Here is a 23457-nt window from a genome sequence, read left to right on the forward strand (position 1 = left end):
GCTGTAGATGTCACAGGTGTCTGTCTCTTTTCTGAAACAGGAGCACTGTTTCACAGTGAGCAGGGCACTAGAACAGTCACTGGAAATCTCAGCTCAGCCGCTGACCTGCCAGGTGGTCTGGAGCATGTCATTGCTCTCGTTGCCTCTGTTTCCTCATCCGTAAAAGCAGATGATCAACTCCATCGTTAAAGTGCTTGTCACTGGAGAATGTTCTTAATACAATGTAATTAAGTAATATAATTGAGCACTAATGGTATTGCCTTCTCTGATTCAGGCATCATGTTCCGCAAGAAGAAGAAGAAACGCCCAGAGATTTCAGCTCCGCAGAACTTTGAGCACCGTGTCCACACTTCATTTGACCCAAAGGAGGGCAAATTTGTGGGCCTGCCACCTCAATGGCAGAATATTCTAGAAACGCTGAGGCGCCCCAAGCCAGTGGTAGACCCTTCAAGGATCACAAGGATGCAACTCCAGCCTATGAAGGTAAGAAAGGAAGACTACTCTTTCCTGTTCCCTTGGCTAGCAGGGAGGCCCAAGCTGAGGCAGTGTTTGCAGTGCCCCATATATATTTAAATGGAGGTAAGGGTGACGTCTGCAAGGAACTCGGTGAATAGCAGGGTCTGGACTTTCTTAACACTTTCCTTTTTTAAGGCCATAGTAACTTCATCAGAAATAAGGACAGTAGTATCCTTAACTGCAGTAGTGTCACTGTTACAACCAGCTGGCTGCCTGTCACCTTAACAAGGACCTGTGAAAGTTCCTGTGGTAGCTGACAGGGCCTAGGATGTGTTCGGCTGTTGTACGGGGAAGAGAAGAGGAAAATTCGTGGAGAGACCTGTTTTAGCAAGTTTGTCATTCTCGTGGGTGAGCAAATTTGGCTGGTAATTAAGTTGACAGGGAAGCCTGAGTGGGAGAGAGTGGGGTAGCGCTAGCTTGCTGTTCATGGATGGCTAAGTGAATGAAAGACAATAGGGAGCAGGACTTAACTACGTTTTAGGCTAAAAGGGTTTATAAAACAGCAGTTTATCAGAAAGTGGGACACAGTAAACAGGAGAATGTCCTTAAAGCAACTTCTCCTTCAGTAAGGAGAAACAAGTTACCGATCCTTGTAGATGGGTGCGTTTAAATGGCTGTCTTGCTTGGATGGCTGTTGATAATGGCATCTGGAGACTGTGTGTTGATGTGACGGCAGGGACCTGCTGTGTGAAGAGAGGCAGATTCACGATGACCTCTTGGAAAAGGAAATGAAAGATGGTTACAGAATTATTGTGTTTAAAGTCTTGCTAGCTTGTGGGAAGTTTTTGTTCCCAGTTAAAAAAACCCTACAGGGGCCTAAAACCTGAAAGGTAAATTCTAAAATAGAGACGTTACTACTTGGATTTTAGGAAAGGACATAAAAGAAAATAGTTGTCTATCTGATGAATTTAGCTTTTTGTGTACAGATGCTTAAAACGCAGGGAGTAAATGGGACTACATTTCAGTATAATGCAAGTATCAATGCAAAATCAAACCTCCAATTTAAATGGCACATCAGCAACTTTGAGCAGAATGCTAATTTAGAAAGGAAAAACTTGCTCAGGAAGAACAGGTAAAAGAAAAAGGGAGGAGGTATTGCCTTCTGTTTTATGGTGTCCTGAATGTGCTTTGAGGTTCAAAATGTAGTAGGAGATAGGACTGCAATCCACAGAAGAGATAAAATGTGCAATAAGAGACCGAGTTGGTTAGACCAGGAACTCTCTAATGAGCTTAAACTGCAGGAGGATTGCTCAGAAGGGTGGAAACTATGTCAAGTTATAAAGGGCAAATAGAAAAGAAATTTATGTAGGGACAAAACTGGAAGGCCAAGGCACAAAAAAAGATGTTATTCTCAAAGAACAGAAAGGGCACTAAGGAGACATCATAAGTACACTGAGGAGGAGAAGGAGGATGAAGGGAAAAATTTGTTCACTACTCATTTTGGAAGAAAGTTAATAACGATGACACTGAGAATTTGTAAATGTTTAATGATTTTTCTTAAGCCTTTATTGAAAAGGTTAACTGTGATCAGTGGGCTAACACAATTAACACAAGCATGAAGGGATAAGAACGCAGGCTAGAATAAGAAAGAACATGACCAGAAATGTAACTTCTTAGATAAGTTACATATTTTCAAGTCAGCTGGGCCTAATGAAATTCAAGGAATTGGAGATCAGTCAGAATAATTTCAATTCCCAGAAAAAGACTGGAACAAATAAGCAAGTAATCTATTTGCAACCAGTTCCTAGGAGATAGCAGGGTAATAGCTAGCAGCCAGCATTGATTTATCAAGAACAAATTATGTCAAGCAACCCAATTTCCATCAATCACAGGGTCTCAGGCTTTGGGTCAGGGAGAAATGATGGCTCTCTCTTATATCGTGACTTCAGTTAGGCTCTTGCACTGTACCTATGGCATTCCAAGAGCAAACTGAGCAAATTTTCTCCAGTATTAGGAAAAGCATACTCAAAACAATAGCATGAGGCATCACTGTCAAAATAGAAATGTGCATGAAGAGATTTACTGGAGTTTGTCTTGAATTTAATACTGGTCAGTACTTTCATCTATGACTTATTAAACCTGTAGATGGTAAAAGCTGAAAGGAAGTGCAAATCTTTTAAAGAACAAGGCTAGAATGCCAAATAGCCTTTAAAAACTAGAGAAGAATCTTAAACTGTCTTTTTTTACCCCTGTAAGTCCAAGTACAAATACTCTCTTAGGCTGCATGACATAGTTGATTATTTCTGGTAAACTTCATTTGAACAAATTCCTGTTCAGTGATACCAGTCAACAGTAAGATTTTGGTTTGGTTTTTTTTTTTTAAGTGCTAATTGGCCCTATTAGGCCAAGCCCTTATACATAGAGTCCTGTATTCAACTATCACAGTTTTTTCTTTTTTTGACATATACTGTCTGTAGCTTGTAAAGTGTTGCTTTTCTTTTTAAAATGATAATTTCTAAATTTCGGCCAGCAAGGCAAGATCTTTGTAAGAGCTATCCATATAGATTTGGCTCAAATTTGGATGTTTCTGCATTAATCTGATGCAGTCTTCAAACACAGCTGCGAAGTACAACTAACTCCCATCTTCTCTGTCCACTGGGGAGACTACTCACTTAATAGACTAGAAGTGCAACAGTAGTGACTTGAGTCTAATTTTAGGAAGTTTTTAACTAGGAGATGAGGTGAGCACTGGAATGGATTTTCTAGAGAGGCTATAGCATCTGTTCTTGGAGATTTCTCATTTTGAGAACATGTTAGATACAAGTCTTTCTGGAATTATTTTTGACCATCTACTTTGGACTAGCTGGCCTCTTGAGATTTCTGCCAACTTTATTCTGAGTAATTCTTTTTCCCAGTTTGTAGAAACACTGAACCATCAGTGAGCATCTCCCATCTGCCTGTGGAAGCATGAGCAAGGGTGTGGAGGCATCTTGCCAAGTGCTCTGTGACTTGGTGTGCATATTACATCTGTCCCTGCTCAGACTCATTTATGAACTAGTGCTCTTAATTGAATGCATTGCTGAGGTAAACTGATATGTCTGCCATTTCTAATGGATGAATTAGAATGGACAGAAGAGACTTCCTATCCCACTGACAGATTTCAGAGACTGGGTTTCTGACCAATTTACTTTTTGTATTTTTTTCCCCTATCGAGTTTGGTGCAGAAGTGGTAGAAACCGTTTGAGGATCTATGTCCCTGGCGTGTTGTTTACTTGACAGCAGCTGGGGCCACAGAGAAGGATGCATGTATGTGGTGAGGAAGGTGTATTGCTGCAATAGGACTGAAAAGCAGAATTTCCTGCTGCAGGTGACGCAGGTATGCAATGGTATGAGTCAGATTATCCTTTCTTCACCTTGTTTGACAAAATCTTCGATTCTGCCTTTCATTCTCCGACACTGAGCAAACCAGGTGCTCATTTTGTGCACTGTGGTGGCATTCTGTTGAAATTACTGGAACGGCTGTTTTGCACCAACTAAATATTAGGCTCGGTGTAATTAATCCAGCATCTTTAGAAGATCCCTGGAGTTCAGTTAGCAAACAGGAGATTGCCATCACTCCAGGGAAAGATTTTCCTCAGGCAGAGATTCATGAAAGTGTAGGAGTGATCCTATGCTGTGAATTTCTGTGAAGAAATGAAACGTTCTGGTTCCCAGCACTAAAAAAGCGTCTGTAAGCTTTTCAGTTCCAGAATAAGCAAGGTAGAGCACTACATAATATACCAACAGCTTCAAGTGTCCTACTTGTATAGTGCTGTTGCTTGTTTGGATGGAAGCCTTGTTCTTCATTGTTTGCTTACAAGGCAGTTGTGAGCTGTTGTGACCCTTTGTTCATCATTTTTAATTATAATAGCTTGGAAGAACAGAGGAGGGATGCATTGTTGGAACCGTGTGGTCTTTACTGGTCAGGATTAAGATGCATTAGCAAAAACCAGACTAAGGGGGGATGATTACAAAGCTATTGAGAGTGCTACAGGGGAGAGATGAACCTTGTATTGGAATAGCAAGGTGATTTTTGCAGATAGAGCTTAGGACATGCTGTAACGTCTGAGAACTAATGCTCTCAGGAGCTTGTTGAGCCTAAGTTAGTGATGTAGTGTAGCACAATTTCAGCACAAGAGAGTTAGGAGTGCTAAAAACATCCCATTTTTGCTATAATGTTGTCCTTCAGAATGTGAGTGCAGCAGCAGAATTCACTGTTCTGGCTGAAAGCACTGCTGCCTCTGACAGAAGGAGGTAACCCAATGATTCCTGTGTTTTTTTCTTCAGTAAAGGATGAAAAAAAAAGACAGTAAGAAACATTTCTCATTTTTCCTAAATTCCCTGAGTAATCTTTGGCTAAACAGACAAAACCAAATCTCTGTCAAGATAAACTGAGCCTCAATTTTTATAACTCTAACTTTTTCACCCCCTTCCCTATGTTTCACAGACAGTGGTGAGGGGCAGCACTGTGGAAGTGGAAGGCTATATCTCTGGGCTACTCAATGACATCCAGAAGCTTTCTGCCATCAGTTCAAACACTCTGAGGGGAAGGAGCCCCACCAGCAGGAGGAGAGCTCAGTCCCTTGGGCTCCTGGGGGAAGACAGACCCCCAGACATGTATCTTCAGACTCCTGAAGCAGACTGGGCAGACAAATATGGAAACTACCTCAATTGCAATGGTGGGACCAAGGTGACCCGGAGGCAGACTATGTGGCCAGATTATAAACCCCGATTGGACGGACAGTCTCATCCCAATGGTATGGTAATGAAAGCACAGTCCCTTGGGCCTTCGGAGTTCCAGGGCGCCGACGGCAGCTGCCTCCAGCGTGCCTCTGGTTTGCAGCATATGCCAACTCTACCAGGGGAGAGTGAGAAGACGGGAGTAAAGAGCTCAGAAGAGTGCTGGCCTCAGCCTTGTCTCGCACGACAATCAAACTCCAGGCCCTCAGGGGAGGGCAGCCCTAGCTCCAAATCGAGGGAGAACAGCTTGAAGAGGAGGCTGTTACGCAGTGTGTTCGCCTCATCCAGCAGCTCAAACAAGTCAGGCCCTTCCCTGCAGATAAAGGTATAGTTATTAGGTATTTTTGAGTGAGTGCAATGTTGACTTTAAGTTCCAGAGGTTACTTACACAGCTGAACAAATTTAATTGCAAACATCATGCAACCATCTGTTCTTGTTATGATTAATGCTGGAATGAAAATAGTCCTGGATAGGGGAAATGTGTAGTCTGCCTAAGCTTCACAGAATATACTGCTAGGCATAGCTCAAAATGGCAGCCAGATCTACATGAGAAAGGCTTGTTAGTGGAACTGTGCTTGCAGGGGTGTAGGTTGGGAATAAGGTAGAGGACTTAGTCATTTTTGCCCTTCTGTAGTAGTAAAGTCATAACTTAAATGACATTATACTAGCGTAAATGTGCTTTTGCCATTTAGGAAATTGCTGTAATTTACCTTAGTAATGTATTCTTTTGCCTGTGCAAAATAGAACAACTCAGGAGAGCTTCTAGGTTATAGCTGTATCTGCCAACCTGCCTACAACAGGAACGTTTCCATCAGCACCCACAGTACTGTAAAACAGAAAATCTGACTTGGTTTTTGGTAAGGATGGGACAGCTCATAGCTACATCTCCCCCAGGAAAACTACCCTGAGTGAATGACTCCCTTCTTATTAAACTAGGAGAAAAACTCCTGGCTCATGTTACTGGATAGGAAATGTAGCCCTTCAGGCCACTGCTTCTAATTCATCCCAGGGTAACCCAGCACTCATTGTCCTTGCACAGCTGCTCAGTGGTTTCAACAGTGGTTTCAAAGGCTGCGCTGGGCTGGTGCAAGGCCAGGCTAATTTCTAGCAGGCGTGGAGTCCCTGATCTCAGAGGAAGACGACAGGAGCCACTGGCCCAACAAAACTGACGGCTCCAAAGTGTATTGCAGGGTGGGGCTCTCTCTGATGCAGCTTCTTGCAGTTTGCACAAGGATCAGGCTCAAGGCTTTCAGACACAGCCTTCTCCACGCTGATTCGCTTTACCGGCGAGCAGGATTTTAAAGGAATGCAGTTCTTGTGTAGTACAAACTACACTTATTGCTGTCTCTGACTCTGGGCTGATCTATACTGGCTGGAGGCCTATCCCTGAGTACTTAGGGGAACTGGCCACTTCTTTTTTCTCTAGCAAGATTGCCTTTGCCATGCCCCAGCACTTTCACCAGGAGGAGCAGAGGTTACCAGTTAAATGGCATGTGTGCATGGATATGCTTGGGTGTGTTTGAACTCGAGCTGCTTGTGAGAGGAGGGGAGTAGGAAAGACCTTGAGGATATCTAGTCCATCTCCCTGCTCCAGTGAAGGATCTGTGCCATCACTAATTGTTTATCTAAGCTGTTCTTAGCAGCCCCCAATGATTAAAACCGTAGTCTCCCTTTCAAATGGAGATGATGATGTCTAATTGTGACGTGTAAGAAATGCATAATTGCAGATGAAATGGAAAGGGGAAATAATTGGCTGAAAATGGGGATGTGGGTGCCTTGATAGGCTGCCTGTAGTCACCATGGGAAGGTCAAGTGCTCTTTCCTTTCACCCTAGTACGGGGGGAAGGAGTGGGAGAACCAGTGACATCTCAAAATGTCCAGAGACTGAAAACGCGTATACAGGGGCTGTCAAATGACAGGAGCAGGAAATAATACTTACATGTGGTTAGGCAAGCATGTGTGAGCTTGCATGTGTGTTGTGTGCCCTTTTGCATGCTCTAGGTTATATAAAACTTTTTTTTTTTTCTCTCCTGAGACAAAACAAGAGTTGGGAAATAAATACTTCGTTGCCATGAGCATGTCTCTACAGGACTGCAGGGGTGGAGCTGGTAAATGAGGAGGAAGTAACTTCTGACAGGCGGTTTGTGTTTGCGCACTCCTGCACCCCAAAGCCAGGAGCTACTAAATCATACTTTCAGGGCCGGTGTGTGTGTGAAAATGAGCTGTATGTGTTAGGCTTATGCAGATTTTACTGTTGACAAAAATCCTTGATTAAAAACCAAAGTGCATAGAATTAAATTCTATACAATTATTTTCTGTCTGAGACAGAGAAAATGAGTGCCCTTTTAAAAATTGGCGGTTTTTGGTTCCCATACCCATATTATTAACTTTATTAATAATTGCCTGAATTGTGAGAGAGAAAAAGCTTGTTGCTTTGAAGTTTTTATTTTGCCCTATAATATAAATGATTGGCTTGCTCTTTCTGAAGCTGCTACTTTGTCAGATCCACTATTATTTTACATATAACTATGTATATAATGTATTTTATACCTAACCTGCTAGATATTGTTGAATTTTAATTAGTCAACATTTCCAGGGTGAGTATTAGCACTTCAAGATTTATCCTTCTTGGGAGACCTATGCTTAGTGCTAGCATGGGAATATGTATCCTGAAGCCATGCTACCGCAGGCTGTGATCTTACGAGAACTCACAAACTAAACAGGGTTGGGCCTCCTTGGCACTTGAGTGGGAGGTCTGCGAAAGCCTTGAGAGCTTCGGGAAAGAGCACTGCTAATCCAAATTAATTGTAGGACAGTTTTGAGCCAGTAAGATGGCAAAGTGGCAGGTGGCTCTGTGTAGCTGAAGTGTCATGCTGGCCACCCACAGCTGTCCCGGTTAATGATGCTTTTCCCAAAAGAGAGTGCAAATTCTGTGTCTGATTGACAGAAATGCACTGCAGGTACAAGTGGAAAGTGCAGAGAGAGTTTTCAGTAGGCAGTATGTAATTACCCAAAGGGAATTAGGCCAAGACATCAAAGTGATTTACAGCTTTGGCATGAATCTTCTTTCCTTTTATATATAGGAAGATCAGAGGCACAGAGGGATAAAGGATTTTCAAATTCTCTGCAACACAGGTTGCCCCTGAGTTTTGGTGGCAAGGTTGGAATGCATTTTATCAGCTGGGTTTTTTTCCTGTGGGTTTTGGTTTTTGGGGTTTTTTTTGTTTTGTTTTGTTTTGTTTTTTTTAAGCATATGCTTTAAAAGGTCCCTCTTAAACTGCCTTAATTAGGAGATCCTTAAAGCATAGCACCCATCCTGGAACTGATTCTTGAAAATCTGCATCCCTGTGGCTTCCCCTAGTCATGCAGCGTATGTTGGGCAGACCCAGAGACAAGAACCTCCAGCAGCGCTTGACTCCAGTCAGCTACAAAATGTGCTAGGCCAGAGTGGCATAACATGCAGCTGATTCCTGCCGCTTCTTTCTCTTGCTAATCTAACCATGACTTTTTCTTTCTTCCACTTTCTTATTTGTTCTTCGCAAAGCCTAATGCTTTCTTCAGGCCCCAGCAGTGGGGTTCACCATGCAGCCCTGCAGCCAAAGCCCAGTCTCTTCCATCAGATCAGCCTGCATCCGATTTCCCCAGGATGATCTCAGAAGCTGGGACTCCCCAGAAGTCACCAACAGTGGAGAAAGCAATTGCACTGCCACAAGGCAGGCCGTCACCGGCAGGGTCTCCCAGGAACCGGCAGACTCAGACTAGTTCTAGCAACCTCCACCTTCCCCAAGACTCTTCTGTGAAAGGGCAGCTGGCCAGTGAGGACCCAGTGGTTGTGACTCATGAGCAGTTCAAAGCTGCCCTTAGGATGGTAGTGGACCAGGGGGATCCCCGGACATTGCTGGAGAATTACGTAAAGATTGGTGAAGGGTCCACAGGTATCGTCTGTATTGCTCGAGAGAAGCACTCAGGGCGGCAGGTGGCAGTGAAAATGATGGATCTGAGAAAGCAGCAGCGTCGGGAGCTCCTTTTTAATGAGGTGAGTATAGTGAGAGCGGTGGGGTTTTGCTCTTCACCATAAAGCCATGGGAACAGTCATTGTGGTAAAAAGAAGGGAAGAGCAGGAGACATCTTCCTTTTAATAGAATTATGCTGGTACCAAGAAGGAAGGTGATGGTGGGATGGAGGCTACTGCATTGTACTTGTAGGGTTGTATATGCTTGCTTTGTTGGATAAGATTAAGTTTTGTGGTGGTCAGTTGTCCACTGTGTTTTTACAGGTGGTGATAATGAGGGACTATCAACATGTCAACGTAGTGGAGATGTACAAGAGCTATCTAGTGGGAGAGGAGCTCTGGGTGCTGATGGAGTTCCTGCAGGGGGGAGCCCTCACAGACATTGTGTCTCAGATCAGGTACGAAGTGAAATCCAAAACATCAATGTTTGTGTTCCCACCTGACAGGCAAGAACAGTAGAGTGGAGATTTCTGGGAAGAATAGTTTCTCTCGGAGATCTTGTGTTTTCAGTGCCCTGAAACTACTACACTTTAAAACTGTCATCCATTTGAAGTATGTAATAATACTTCTGATGTAGAAGGGACCTCATTTACAGTACTGATCCCTTTAGATATCCATTAGTCATCGACTTGATGACCTTCCCTGTAAAACACAGTACTCATAAAAAGTATTGTTTACTCTATCTGTTGTGTTCTGGCCAGGAAGCTCATTGAATGAGTATTAAAGAGCGTGCAGAAATAGTTTTCAGTGGTGCAACCTTAGTGAGATTGTATTTGTGGCTAACTCCTCTGAGGAGTGCAGCCAGAGCCTTGAGATCTGGGAGTCCTTCCCAAATTTCATTGCCTAAAGATAGCAACTACTGGACACTCTCCTAAATTTGTTTTCTTATCCACACCACTTCGTATTCATTAATGCCCAAAGCATTCTTGGAGGGAAAAGAAGTTGTTCTCAAACGGCCTCTAAGGTGTTCTGGTGATGATCGTGTCTTACCCATGACCCTGGAGCACCCTCCTGCTTCCGAGCAGTCCTGCGAGGCTGTAAACTGGTGCAGGGAACGCCAATGAAAAGACTGACCAAGAAAGGCCGTAGGATGAGCTTTCCTTTTTTGAAGACTCAGAATCTTAATTGGATTACAATTAGGCAGTATTGCTAACACTAATTGTATTTACTTTTATTTTTTAATCATAGTATGCTTTTAATTCACTTACGTGCTTTTACGAGCCTTTACTGATCCTGTGGTGGATTTAAGGCATGTATCTTGCTCTGTTGGGTTCTCTGTTTTGGAAGCACATCTATGATGTGTTTGGGAGGCATAAAAAAGACACATTGTGTTTTGTAGCCTCTAGAACCCCGCCTGTAAGGAATGTCTTGGAAACACTTAGATGGCCAGGCCCTCCGGGATTGAGTTCAGAGGCACATCTCAGGGTCTGAGACCTAGGGTTTCATTGTAAGTCATGTACCTGCTCCTGGACAGGAAAAAGAACATTTAGTCCTGAAGAATGCTGAGTTAGGGCATTGCAGAGCCAGTGAAGCTCTTGTAGCTTTTAGCTGGTATTAGAACCAATGGAACTACAGATAAAAAAAAATATTCTGAAGAGGTTTATGAAGGGGCTGTGTAGTTGATACCCACCAGTGAGACTGAATTCCATTGGGGGACCTCAGCCTAGATTTGAGTTATTTTACAAAGCCTTCCTTTGAACCTTTTAATGAATGCTTGTTTTTCTACATAGTGGAAACAGGATCTGTTATAATGATAACATTTATCAAAAGTAAGCTGTGAGCCTTTATCAGCTTTTCACAGGAAAGAAAATACCCTCATTCCACTCGTTAAACATTTGCTGAAGGTGATAACTGATTTGCATCTCCAGCAGTGAGCTAATCCTCTAGTAATCTGGTTTACACTATGCATTCACTTGATTGAAACCAAATTCTGTATGTGACAAGCTGAAAGTACCCCTCTTGTTATCTTCTAGAACCACAGAGCTCAGAACTGTATCAGCTTTTCTTACAGCTCATGCACTATGAAATGAAAAGCACTGTTTCTAAATAGGTTAGGTTCTGTATTGGAGAAGTCCCTCTTCTATTAGCGGTTAAATCATAATGGCAGAAGTAGCCCTCTGCTCTCTTTCTGATACATTTCCACCATCAGCATGGCACAGGGCAGCCACAACATGCAGTGTCCTGGTCAGATGGTCGATTTGGTACAGGAAGATATGGAATACCAAACAAGCAATGGAGGTATAAATTTTTCAGCTGGTGGTGCAACCTCCTTCATGAATGTGTAGAAATGGCTCTTGTGTATTTAGAAGGTACTGGTGCACTGTGCAAAGTTCTAGCTTCTGGGCTCTCTCTCCTCCTCAGTGTTACTTGCAGACATGGATTTGAGGAGGTATCATTTGTGTGCCCTCAACTGAGAGTTGTTTGAAACAACTGCTAGAGACAGGCTGAGAATCAAAAGTATTCAAATTGAGTACTTGGGCTATTCTTTGAAATACTTACAGCAATGCTCAGTATAAACGTGCAGAGAACACTGTCACTGTCCCCAGTTAAAGGAGTTAATTTTCATTTCTACCATTTTCACTTTTTCTTGGTCATGAAGGTTCTTGTGTTGGTATTTCAAACAGCAAGAGCTTCTAAAGAAGTTCTTGGTGCTTATACTCAGTGTGCTAACAGAGAGTGTGGTAAAATTCAGGAGTGTCTTCCCTGCTTGTAACCTGTGCTACCTTTTAGTTAGGTATAAGAGTATCCAAAGTGTCTAGCTGCATGAAACCTGTAAAAGATCCCTATTTTCTCTATCAAATTACGTGTTTGGATGCTTTCTGGATAAAGTTGCACAATATGCCTTGTGAACAATAGCTTTACTATATTTGCTTTAAAAAAAAAAGCTATATCAACAGTTACAGTGGCACCTTGGCATGAAGGAGCAGTCTTGCCTATCATAATTGCTTGAAACAGCATCCATCATGCAGAATGTTTTTAGATACAAGATTTAAAATGCACTTTCTCTGTATTAGACTTACAAAAACTTAAAATTGCTAACTGTCAAGACAGAAATGTTTTCAACAGTAACAAACAGTCGTAGAGGAACAGTAAAAGTGAGATAGTAATGGTCATGGGGAACCAAAATAATCATCTGCAACTCAACTTTGAAATTGCACTGTGCCTTTGAAGAGGACCTGTGAATATGCACTAGCCACTGCCCAGTACAATGCAGTTAAACTCCTGTGTCTTTAATTTCAGGCTAAATGAAGAGCAAATTGCAACAGTGTGTGAATCAGTGCTGCAGGCTCTGTCGTATCTTCACTCTCAGGGGGTCATTCACCGAGACATCAAGAGCGACTCCATTCTTTTGACACTGGATGGAAGGGTATGTTTCCTCAGACAAATTGTTTCCTGTCTTCTGCTGCTGTAGTCTTAGCCTGTGTCCTTTCTTTCTGTTCTCAATCTCTTGTTTGTACCTCATCCTCTTACTCCCTTTGTCTTCGGTGTTTCCTTCCATGTTGTTTAAAAATTATTTTTAAGGCTGGTTGCTTTTCTCTTTGTACAGGTCAAGCTCTCAGATTTTGGCTTCTGTGCTCAGATCAGTAAAGATGTACCTAAAAGAAAGTCTCTAGTAGGTACTCCCTACTGGATGGCTCCAGAAGTTATTGCAAGGATACCATACACCACTGAGGTAAGGGACCACTTCCCTAATATCAGAAGAGGTATATAAATATTCTGAAGTGTCACAGGAAAATTAGTATTGGGTCTTCTAGGAAGAGTCTCTAGAGTCTATTTAAAGTATAAAGACATCTATGACTACAGATTTGATTATGATATCAATATTTCCTAAAAGTGTAGAAAAACAAGTTCTTCTGCTTCCAGGAAGAGGGTGTAAACTTCATTCTTAAACCTGAAGCTCGGCATAGGCTTGTATCTGCTGTAGTGTGGACAGGTGTTAGCAAGGAGCAGCCTGTGACATGATATGGATCAGTAAATCAATCAATGCCATAAAGGGAGAGGAGGAGAAGAGGGAAGGCACAGATGGAAGATCTGAAATTATGGGCAGGTGGCAGCAGACTGATTAGTTCTGTTTACCAACCAACCAGGTGTAGCACAAGCAGTTACTTGCAGACCTTTACATGTTGCAACACCAGTGTGGCTCAGTTCTAGGTGGAAAGCTGTCTTGGTTAAACTGTGGTAAGGAGTCCAGTAGCATCAAGTGGGTTAATGTTCTACTCTTCACAGTAACGTTTGTCATGGGTGGGGTGTTGCAGTCTTTGTGAAGGCAACAAAGCAAGGACCTGTTGCTCTGAACTGTGTGTATTGATGTGACATTGGCTCCCACAGGTGGATATCTGGTCTCTGGGGATCATGGTGATAGAGATGGTGGATGGAGAACCCCCCTATTTTAGTGATTCTCCAGTCCAGGCAATGAAGAGACTCCGTGACAGTCCTCCTCCCAAACTGAAAAACTTCCACAGGGTGAGCATACTGGCAAACACTCGTAAACCTGATGAATATTGTGGGGACACATCTGTATTAGCCGTTCCCGGTAAAGCTGGCTGTGAAAGTGATCTTGCTAGGACATGTTTCTTGGGCAACTTTGTTGGCTCTGGTGCTTCAGTGGATGCAAGCTGCTGCTGACAGCTAGTGGCTGGTTGGGAAATAGCCCTAATAATGTAAGGTCATTTGGGCATAAACCTGATAATGCAAATCAAAGCTGCTTCAGGTGGACCCAGCAGTTAACATCTTCTGATGTCGATAGAGTAGCTCATCTTCTAGGGAAGCAAATAGGAGGATCCTTGCTCTTGAGAGTTTCTGGCTTTGCGGCTTTCAACACTGCAAAGACTGCATTATGGTCGGAGCAGGAGAGCTTAGCAGAGACAGTAGCTCATGGAGACACTGCAGCTGTTTGAAGATGAACTCAGCTTCATGGTTTCTTGTAAAAAAAGTAGCAGTGACATAAGAAATACAGTGATTACCTTTTAGTCACCACTTAGAGCAGTCCTCCTTTCATTTCAGCCCAAGCCTCTGAGATCAAATAGCTTCTGCAGCATTCTGAGCTATCTGGCCTTTCCAATTAATCAGAATATCTGCAGCTGCTGAAACTGAATTATTTAACAGAGTAGACTGCTGAACTAACAGCATACACTCAAACATCAACAGCTGCACTTTCCTCTTTGCCTTTGCAACACTAATTAAAATTTCAAGGTCACGTTCTGGACCCAGTGCTTGTGCTCCTTAGGCAGCATAAAGCCAGTTCTGTTCCGGATTGCACACTTTGCTTGGTGAGATGGCCCTACCATGGGCCATGAAAGCCAGAGCCATTTATAGCCTTGCTGTGCTCCACTTTGTCCCGGGATGCAAACTGGTTTCCAGCAGACCTCTGGATTGCCGCACTGGTGGCCATCCTACCCCATCTCCGTGCTGTCTGAGTGGAGCTCAGCACCAGCAGTGGATCCAGCCCTCCATTCCGATGACAGTTAATGGCTCACTGTGGTCAATCCCTGTAGTACTGGGTGCAACAGGTTAAATGGATGCCCTCCTGCCCCTAAATCTCCACTGCTTTGCTGAAGCGTAACTAGATTTATTGACAGAGGATAAAGGCTGGATCCTGGCACTCGTACTTAGCTGTGTTGTGCCTTCTCCCTCTCGCAATCACAGTGAAGTTGTTCAAAGTACTCATGAAATAAGCAGTAGCTCAGAGTGAACGGTGTTTCATGATCTACTTCTAAGTTAACCAGAGCTGGGAAAATGCCCCCAGTCTAAAATGGATGTAATTAGCAGCATTAAAATAAATAAATATATACCAAGTTAATCTTTTATTTGGTTTTAATGATGCAGAGGATTACCACCAGCAAGAGATGTGCAGTGCCTTTAAGTGGTTCTTGGGTCCGCCTACTCAACAGGCTTTTCCACATCTTTCAACGGACAAACCTGCTGAGGTCATTTAGCTTTTCGGTATACTGTTCTGCAGTTTCTTCATCTTCTTGTACTGGCAGCACCAGGTTTCCAGACCCTCAAAACCTATTTGGGAATCCTGTTTAACTACTTTTCCACAATCTGTGGCCAGTAAAAGAATGAATTGGTCAACCCTTCACATCCAAGTGATGTGCCTCGGGTAGCAGGATTTCTGTTGAATTTTTGAGCTGAAATGCAGAAGAGATTAATAACAAAATGGAAATAAAATTGACTTAGATGGAAGGATATGACAGGCAGTCTTGTCTTAATTTGCTGTGCCCCATGAAAAAGAAAATAGCCTGTGTAAATGTTGTGTGTGCTGGTGACAGAAAGTTATTACTGCAGTACAAGGAGCATGCTATCTCATGTTACATTTCTGTGTAAAAGCAGCATTACAAAGTTGTAATGTACAGGACCCTTTTTAATCAAACCTACCTCAGCAACCTGTTGTCACATGCACTCTTGCCTGGTTCCTTTACAAGGTTGACTTGGTTGGTTGCTTTTTCACAGACCTCCCCAGTTCTGAGAGACTTCTTGGAAAGGATGTTGACACGGGATCCGCTAGAAAGAGCAACAGCACAAGAACTTCTGGATCACCCCTTTTTGCTCCAGACAGGACTTCCAGAATGCCTGGTCCCCCTTATCCAACAATACAGAAAGCGTACCTCTACCTGCTGATTTTACATAAGGGGAAATGCCAGGAAAAAATCATGTTTATATATTAAAAAAAGTAATAATCAAGAAACCAGGCAGCCTTGTCCTTTGAATGGTGCTTGGAACTTGTCAGCAATCTTTTTAGAGGATGAATGTGAATACTGTCCTTGCATTCTCAGCCTTTTGTGGCTTCTCTTTTGCTGAAGACAATCAATACATACTAGATCCAAATAAGACCAAGTATGTTTCAAGAATAAAGCAGGTATTTCATGGCTTGTGGATCACTTCTTCTGAAGAATGGCATTTTAAAGTGGAGTCTGAAGTTGCGTCTCTGAATGTCTGCAAGTTCCTGCAAACCTTGGCTGCTGACTACTGAACTGGAACAATATTTCCCAATGAGAAATGTGATCTTTGTTTCCTTAGTTGTACACTGGAGTCTTGAGCTGACTCAAATGTACATTTTGGGGCACAGACCCCTTTAAACTCTCAAACAATGCACAAAGACTTGACAATTTTTTCCTCTGGGACTTTTTCACAGATGATTTTAATTTCCTTCAGTTAAATGTGGACCTAGAAAACTGTACGTATTTTCCTAGGGAGCACATGTGATATGTATATATTTGTTTCTAAATGGCTCTCTTGCATCAACATGCTTCTCTTTTGCTGAGGAATATGTATGGTTTAGTGGTCAATCTTGAATCCATTTCATGATCTTAAACTTTTGGAGGGGGGAAACCCTTGGATACAGGCCTCACAACAGGCTCTGTGAAGACAGGTGTTCTTGCCACCAGGATCTCATGGTTGAAAATTCACAATATGCAACACCTCCAGTGCTTGTTGGAATGGAGAGTCTGTGAAAGCTTGTTCCTATGTTTTGTTTCCGGGCACCTTTCTTTCCAAGTCCTTTTTCCCAAGAGAGGCTGAGAAATGCTGCCCTGGGACAATTGTTGGGTAGCGCTTTGGAGATGCTCTAGGAGACTGAAAGAAAAAGTTTCAGCTGTCCTGCATATCCCAGGAGAGATTTTTGTGTTCATGTGAGGTGGTTTGTTGATCTTCTATCTCCCCTGCTTGCTACTGCAGAACATGGGGAGAAGAGAAACTTTTGATGTATGTTTTGTTATTGGTATGCCCTTCCCCACCATCCCTTTGCTGATACATTTGGAAGGTTACTGGTTGTCTAAACAGCTCTTTCAGCTATTTTAAGAGATGTAAGTATTTTGTATGATACACTTTCTGATCAGTGAGATAGTCCAGGTAATTGGACTCTAGGTCAGGATGTAACATTGTACAGTAATGGTGTGTATTGTTGTGAGGTCTCAAGAATATACTCATATATGTGGAACTGGGATCCTATTTTGAAACTCTAGATACAAATTGGTTGGAATTTACATTATTCTTGGGACAGTCCTACTGTCTCAGAAACTAACCTCATAATTGCATTTTCTTCAGAAGATGTTAATAATCTCTATCCTCTGCTATTTACTCCAGTTACAGATCCTGCTTCAAAATCGAAGCCACAGTTGATTACTTGAAGTAATTTAGGATGGAATTCATCTGCACTGATGCCAGCCATCTAAATGGTGGGCACCCAGTCTGCGAAGCATATGGGTTGGCTCTGTAGACCATGGTGAGAGGAACACCTCCAAAGGGTGATTCATCTTCATTATCTCAGATACCTGCTGAAGGATGAAATCGCTGTCTCTTGATACCGCTCTGCCTGTGGCCAGTAGAGGGATCGTAGGTGGTTTGCCTAGACTGGATGTCTAAGTTTGAGGCTGATGAAATTGGTTGAAATGAATTCATTTAGCTCCTCCTTAGCTGCACTGGAAAATTTTTGATGTAAAATGTTTCTGTATTCTGGATATACTGCTTTTTTTAATGCAAAAGAGCAGGGCTTTAAAAAGATTTATAATTTGAAACAAACGATCCAGCTCGTCTGTAGTTGTGAATCCTTTGCACTTGTGTTTTAAATTAAAGTAGATCTTGATTTATTCATAAGCCTGTTGCAGTGCTGAGATACTTTAAAATATGTCTGTAGTTCGGAGAGGTAAGGGAAGTGTGAGCCTTGAAGTCTGGTCTAACTTACCTGTTCTGTGGCTACGTGGCTTCTAAAACAAGAAGAGACTATAGCAGAAGCCTGGATCCTGAAACAAATGTTTCTTGGGGAAAGGGGCGACAGGTTTAAGATTGAACCTCATTTAATACTTTGGCCCAAGTCTGACTAAACACAGTGAGGGAAGGCACTTGAAAGATTTCCATTCAAGTATCTTATAAAATTTTAAAAGATCATTACCATATTTGTGAAGAATGCAGAAAGTATCCATCTTCCTGTCCAATATAGAATTAAATATCTGATTCTTGTGTTTCTCTCTTTACAGTTTATGCATGGCATATCACCAATTAATTGCTCCATTACTTAGATGAGTGTGGAATCAAATATAAGTCCTAAGATAAACCTAGATTAGTGAGAAGATTGAAGCTCTGTCTACAGGGCCACCAGCTCCTTCCCCAAGAACCAGGCAACCAGTTGGGAGAATTATTATAAGCAGAGCAGGTTTGTAATTTGCATTGCAGTTGTATTCAGGAGCAAGATTTCTTGTATGCTAAGTGATATCTAAGTATATAACAAAATGTAGCCTCTTCTCTGAATAGCTCATAGCCTACTCAGTGGGTAATTATGCTTTGAGATGTTGTTTCCTCTGAATATGTTTTCGTATATGTAACTCAACAAGGTTATACTTACGTCTCAGGATTTTATGTTGTTTTGTGTCATGTTTCACCTGAATCATTCCCTTTTATTTTTCCTTCCTGTCAGCCTTGTTAGTATCGAGTCTTTTCCATGTTGCCACAGCTCTAGCAATCAGCATATAGTAGGCCTTTGAAGATGGCACGCTGAGTTTATATGAACAATTTGCTGAATCAAACGGGGAGTCTGTGACTGCTGTCATCTCCCATTTGCACTTGTTTATGTATAATAGTGCCTGTCCTCAAACAGGGCTCTGTGCTATCAAATAAAGCAGCTTATTATCCCATTAATTTCAGAATGGGACAAATCTTTCTCTAGAGGCCCCCATCTTTTAACCAATGATTACAGCAGGACCCTAGATCAAATGAGGCTCCCAAATTTTAGGATTTATTCAGTCTAGTTAGAAGAATCCTACGCTTCTCCCTGTAGCCTGGAGAAAGCATTTTGCTGTGGCCTAGGTCCTAGTCTATAAATGGGGATAATAAGTCACAGTGAATCTTGACCACGTGGGGATACATGTGGGGCAGGGAGAGTGTCACTAAAAGACAGCAGCTACTGTGCAGCACTTCCTTCTGTAGTCAGCAATGGTCATGTCAGCACTATATCCTTATTATGGAGGTAGAAGATAATTTTGGATCATTCAGTGCTAACTGAGCCTGAACTGTGGCTCTCAACTGGACACGGTTTGTAGGAATATCTAGAGCAGCTTGTGGTATGCAGAGTTTTGAAGGCAAATCTTCCTGTAATTGCAGGAAAGGGAGCAGACAGAACTGCCTGTACACACTGCCCATTCCTCAGTTAAAAACTGGGGCATCGTAGTTGTGCAAACTGGAAGGAAATGAGTTACTGTTGCTTACAAAGGAGGAGAGGATGGCCAGGAATTTGTTTGGAGCTGCTAAGAGACATCAAAGGCTTCTAGGTCCCTGACTGCCTAGGAACTGATGATGGAAATATAGCTAAAGCAACCAGCTACGTGCATTTTCTGGCTATTTGCTTCTAAGTGTTTGGTTGACAGCATCATATTCATGGGGATCTGCATCTATTCACCATGGCAAACTGATTTGCTTTAGCAATGACCTTCAGGCTTTTACTTGTGTCTGTAAAGTGCTCTGAAAACGTGAAGGGCATGGTGACAACAAAGGTGCTAATAACAAGCCAGCCTGCCAAGGAGAGCTGCGCTCACCTTAACTTTCCCACTACCACCAGTTCCCACTGGATAGTGAAGAGACAGCAAGGGGAAGCCTTCCCCTAGGTTGGGCTTTTCAGTTGAAAGTGTGTCCCATGTTACTCTTTTGGGTTTTTTTTTTTTTCTTTTTTCCCTAAATGTTAGTGCTGAATTCTCATTAGAGAAGCTGCCTGCAAAGGGGTTGGCCAAGAGATGAGTTTGGCTGCTGTTTCTTTTGTTAGTAATGCTCTTGTTTTAGAGAGTCCCCGTGCCAATCCTTCAGGTACATTGTCTTGTGTTTGTATCTCTTGATGTGGTTGGAGCCCTCCTTTGCTTAGGGATTCCCATTATTTAATTTTTCAAGAATATAGTACAAAGTTTTGTCTTATGAAAATAAGTATTTTGGACAAGAGAATTTAGTGGTAGAGAATGGGATTTAGAATATGCCACATAAAAGATGAAAATGTGGAAAGAATCTAAGATTGTGCCTAAACCTGCTGCTGTTCAGTGTCTGACCAGGCATTATTGTTGTCTTAATTACCATTGAATTTGGTTTCTGTATGTAACAGCCTCATTACAGAGACCTATCTGATCCGACTACCATATCACTCTGTGTGTGGTCAGCAAGTATCACCTAACACTGATGTGACTCTCTGAGCCGTTGTGCTGCTGGAGGGATGGTCGGAATTCATCGTGTGTTGTGTGAAACCTCTACAGTCACATTTGTTTTGGGGGCTTTATCTTACTCTTGTCCATTTCTCATCTTGCAGCAATTTCATCCCATTTTGTTTAGAGACAGTATTCTCTCTAGAGGAGCACTGGCACGCCTGGCCTCTGAGGCATGAAGACTGCTTCGCTTCAGTGGGGAAAGGTGTTGATGCAGAATGTGGTCTGTACTTCATCTGAGATGTGGCTTTGCTTACAGTTAGTGTTTCTTCTGTATACTCTCTGAAAAGTACATTTAGAAGATTTTTTTTTTTAGCAGTAAGGCGTAATCTGCATAAAACATTCCACCTGCTTTTCATGAAATTCTGCATAAATCGCCTGATAGAGCTCTGCCAGTGCTTTGTTTAATAACAGAAGGCTTGCACAATAGAAACTGTGATGTGGTGTAAGGGTACGAGTCATCATGGTGTGTTTTCTTCCTGAGGCTTCAAACGGCAGAGGATATTAATAACATGAATTCAAACTGCTGAAGTTAAGTTTTCTTACATCTGTCTCATAGCGTAGCTGAGCTATGATTGTTTTTTGAAATGTCCACACCTTTAAAAATGCCTTATGAAGAACATTTCACTCTGGCATTGTTTCAGCCCTTGCTTTGGCCAACCAATTTATGCCGTTCAAAGGCTGTCCGAGCGCTGATATTCTGCTTGGAGATGATGGCAAAAAGAGCGAAAAAGGTTAGGAGAGTAGTGGGTTCAGCCTGCTGTATTGACCTCAAAATGCTCACAGGCAGTGTGCGAGCTCTCACTGAAGGGTGTTGCTGAGGAGTTGGCACGATGCAGTAATGAGAGGTCTCTGGGCTGGAAAATGAAGCAATTGGGGAATTCTGACAGGCAGCGCTGCCTAAATTGGCGCAGGTTGGAGGCTGTAGCGGTGGTAACCCTGTTACATGGGCTGTAGCTTGTGCCAGTGCGGTAGGTGCCAAGCAGCCTTTGAAGTGAGATTGAACCTGCCTGACCTGGTTTAGAGCCTTTGTCCTCTCGTGTGCTGTATGCAGGAAGAGAACACATCCTTCCCCTTTTCACTGCAACTGCAGTTCGGGCTGTCCCTGTCCCTGTGAAACAGAATCGAGTTCTTTAGGTGGTGGTGTCAGGGGAGAGAGGACTGAAAACTTCCACTAATTCGGGCCCTGCTTTTCTACCCCGGCTTTATATGTCTGTCTCTGTAACACGGGTTTATTCCGTTGGGTTCATTCACTGTAAGGGTTTGAAGGAAAAAAGTAACCCCTGATGCCTTGGCAATGTGCCTGGCATCTTGCTCTGAGCTAGATGTCTGGGTTCCCTCCAGACAGAGCTGAGGTGAATTGTCCTTTAAAATAACCCCTGGAAAACTTCTCTGGAGGGGTTCTGGATGGCCAGAATAGACTGGGTGGCTGAAGCTGGTGACAAACCCCGACGTAGCCAGCATGAGAGCTGTGTTTCTGCTGTGTTGGATGCTATGTGTGCAGCAGAAGGGTGGGATAAACACTAAACAGCTTGTTCGGTGTTGAGCAACATAAGCCATGTAATGACACACAGAGCAGGTGGTGGCTGTTGTGCCCCTAAAAATACAGTTAGAAACGACTCTGAACAACTTTTGGTATCAGCAGTCTCAGGCTGTAAAACAGTGAGCGCTGCGGCTTTGTATTTACACAGATGAGAGGTCTGCGTGTACTTAAGGGTAGTGCCTTGTTTTCCCAGTTTCATCCACGCGCGGCTGATCTCAGGGAGTAACTGCGGGCACCGTTGCGTGGCTGGGAAATGCGGATTGGCTGTTACTCAGGTCTGGAAATGCTCGGTGCTTAGCTGGGGACCCCCATGCAGGGCCAGTGCTTTTCGGGGTGCGGTTTTGGTGTGTTTCTCCGCTTGCAGTCTCTCCTCGCTGTTACGATTGCCGTGGCTCTGTGCTCTTACCAGGAAAGCAGCCCCTCCCCTTGTGCTAATCCCATTTTGGACACCGTCCTTGATCTCCATGAGCAGCCCCAGTTTAGAAAGCGGGGGGCTAATGAACGTGGGCTCCAATTTGGAGCTGCCAACACTGCGAGCTGGTTTACGTCAAAATATTGAACTGCTTCCTGGACGCAGTCCTACCTTGCTGTGATGTTTGTCATCTGTTTTTGCAGGCCCTCAAACTTCACAGCGTGAGTGAGACTTTGGGGATAGAAGCTGTTCTATAAGCCAACAATATTGATCTAACTGGAGTAATATTTTACCACTTCCTGAAATAAAGCTTCAGTTCTGGAACAGTGAAGGCAGCTGTTCTCAGCAGAAGGAAATGGCCACAAAAACATACACCCATGCCAGAGCTCCACGGCACCCATGCAGCCCAACCTGCTGTCGGGATGAGCTAGGCAGGGAACCGAGCCAATGCTGTGGTACCCTGGCATCGCTTGGCTGGAGTTTTGTGAACCCAGGTTCTGCGCTGAGCCCCATCTCTCCTGGGAGATGCTTCTGCTGGCGGTCAGAGCCAGTGAGCGGCCACAGCGTCGTGCCATGAGTGTGTGAGGGGTGAGTGTTGCTGCAGGGTGGGAGAGAACCAGCTCCAGGTGTGGGACTTTGTGTTGCTGCCCTGGTGCGTCCATGAACTCACCAGAAGAGTTTTGACTCCTGTTGAAATACTCTTCTGACCTGTGCTTGTGAGGAGGAGGAGGCCACTGTATTAGAGTGAGGCAAGGTCGCCTGTAACGGTAGGAGAAGCAGGAGCGGTATTTGGACTGTGAGTGCTTTGCTTTGCTACGCTTGGTTATTAAGTACAATAAAGAATGGAGGAGAATGTGTGTGAGAAGGATGTTATGTTTAAAAAAATAACCTCAATGCAAATTTAACAACTGAAGGAGTTGAATTTGAGAGCTGTGAGCACAGATGGCAGAAAACTCTGGGCACTTGATGTCTCCGTTAGCATGTGTGTACACTGGGAACATTTGGGACTCGCTCCCATATCCACTAACTGCAATTAAAAAAAAGGTGATTCAGTTTTTTAAGAAATGCAATTTTTTTTTTT

General features: G+C 43.1%; 1 protein-coding gene across 2 annotated transcripts; it reads left to right on the plus strand.

Annotated features, from left to right (window-relative positions):
• Window positions 1-274: 274 nt before the first annotated feature.
• On the plus strand, window positions 275-15868 carry PAK6 (p21 (RAC1) activated kinase 6; the record flags this gene model as incomplete). Of its 2 annotated transcripts, XM_082000410.1 has the most annotated exons (8): window positions 275-483; window positions 4943-5560; window positions 8780-9271; window positions 9512-9645; window positions 12488-12614; window positions 12795-12920; window positions 13577-13711; window positions 15701-15868. In XM_082000410.1, 8 exons carry the CDS (start codon window positions 280-282, stop codon window positions 15866-15868), a joined length of 2004 nt encoding a protein of 667 aa, XP_081856536.1. The 2 variants fall into 2 exon arrangements, with proteins under 2 accessions (XP_081856536.1, XP_081856537.1); XM_082000411.1 differs by lacking the exon at window positions 13577-13711 and having other exon boundaries at window positions 280-483.
• Between the last annotated feature and the right edge of the window lie 7589 nt (window positions 15869-23457).

The sequence above is a fragment of the Phaethon aethereus genome (genome assembly GCF_964289735.1).
Source record: "Phaethon aethereus genome assembly, chromosome: 5".
In the NCBI taxonomy this organism is placed as follows: Eukaryota; Metazoa; Chordata; class Aves; order Phaethontiformes; family Phaethontidae; genus Phaethon; species Phaethon aethereus.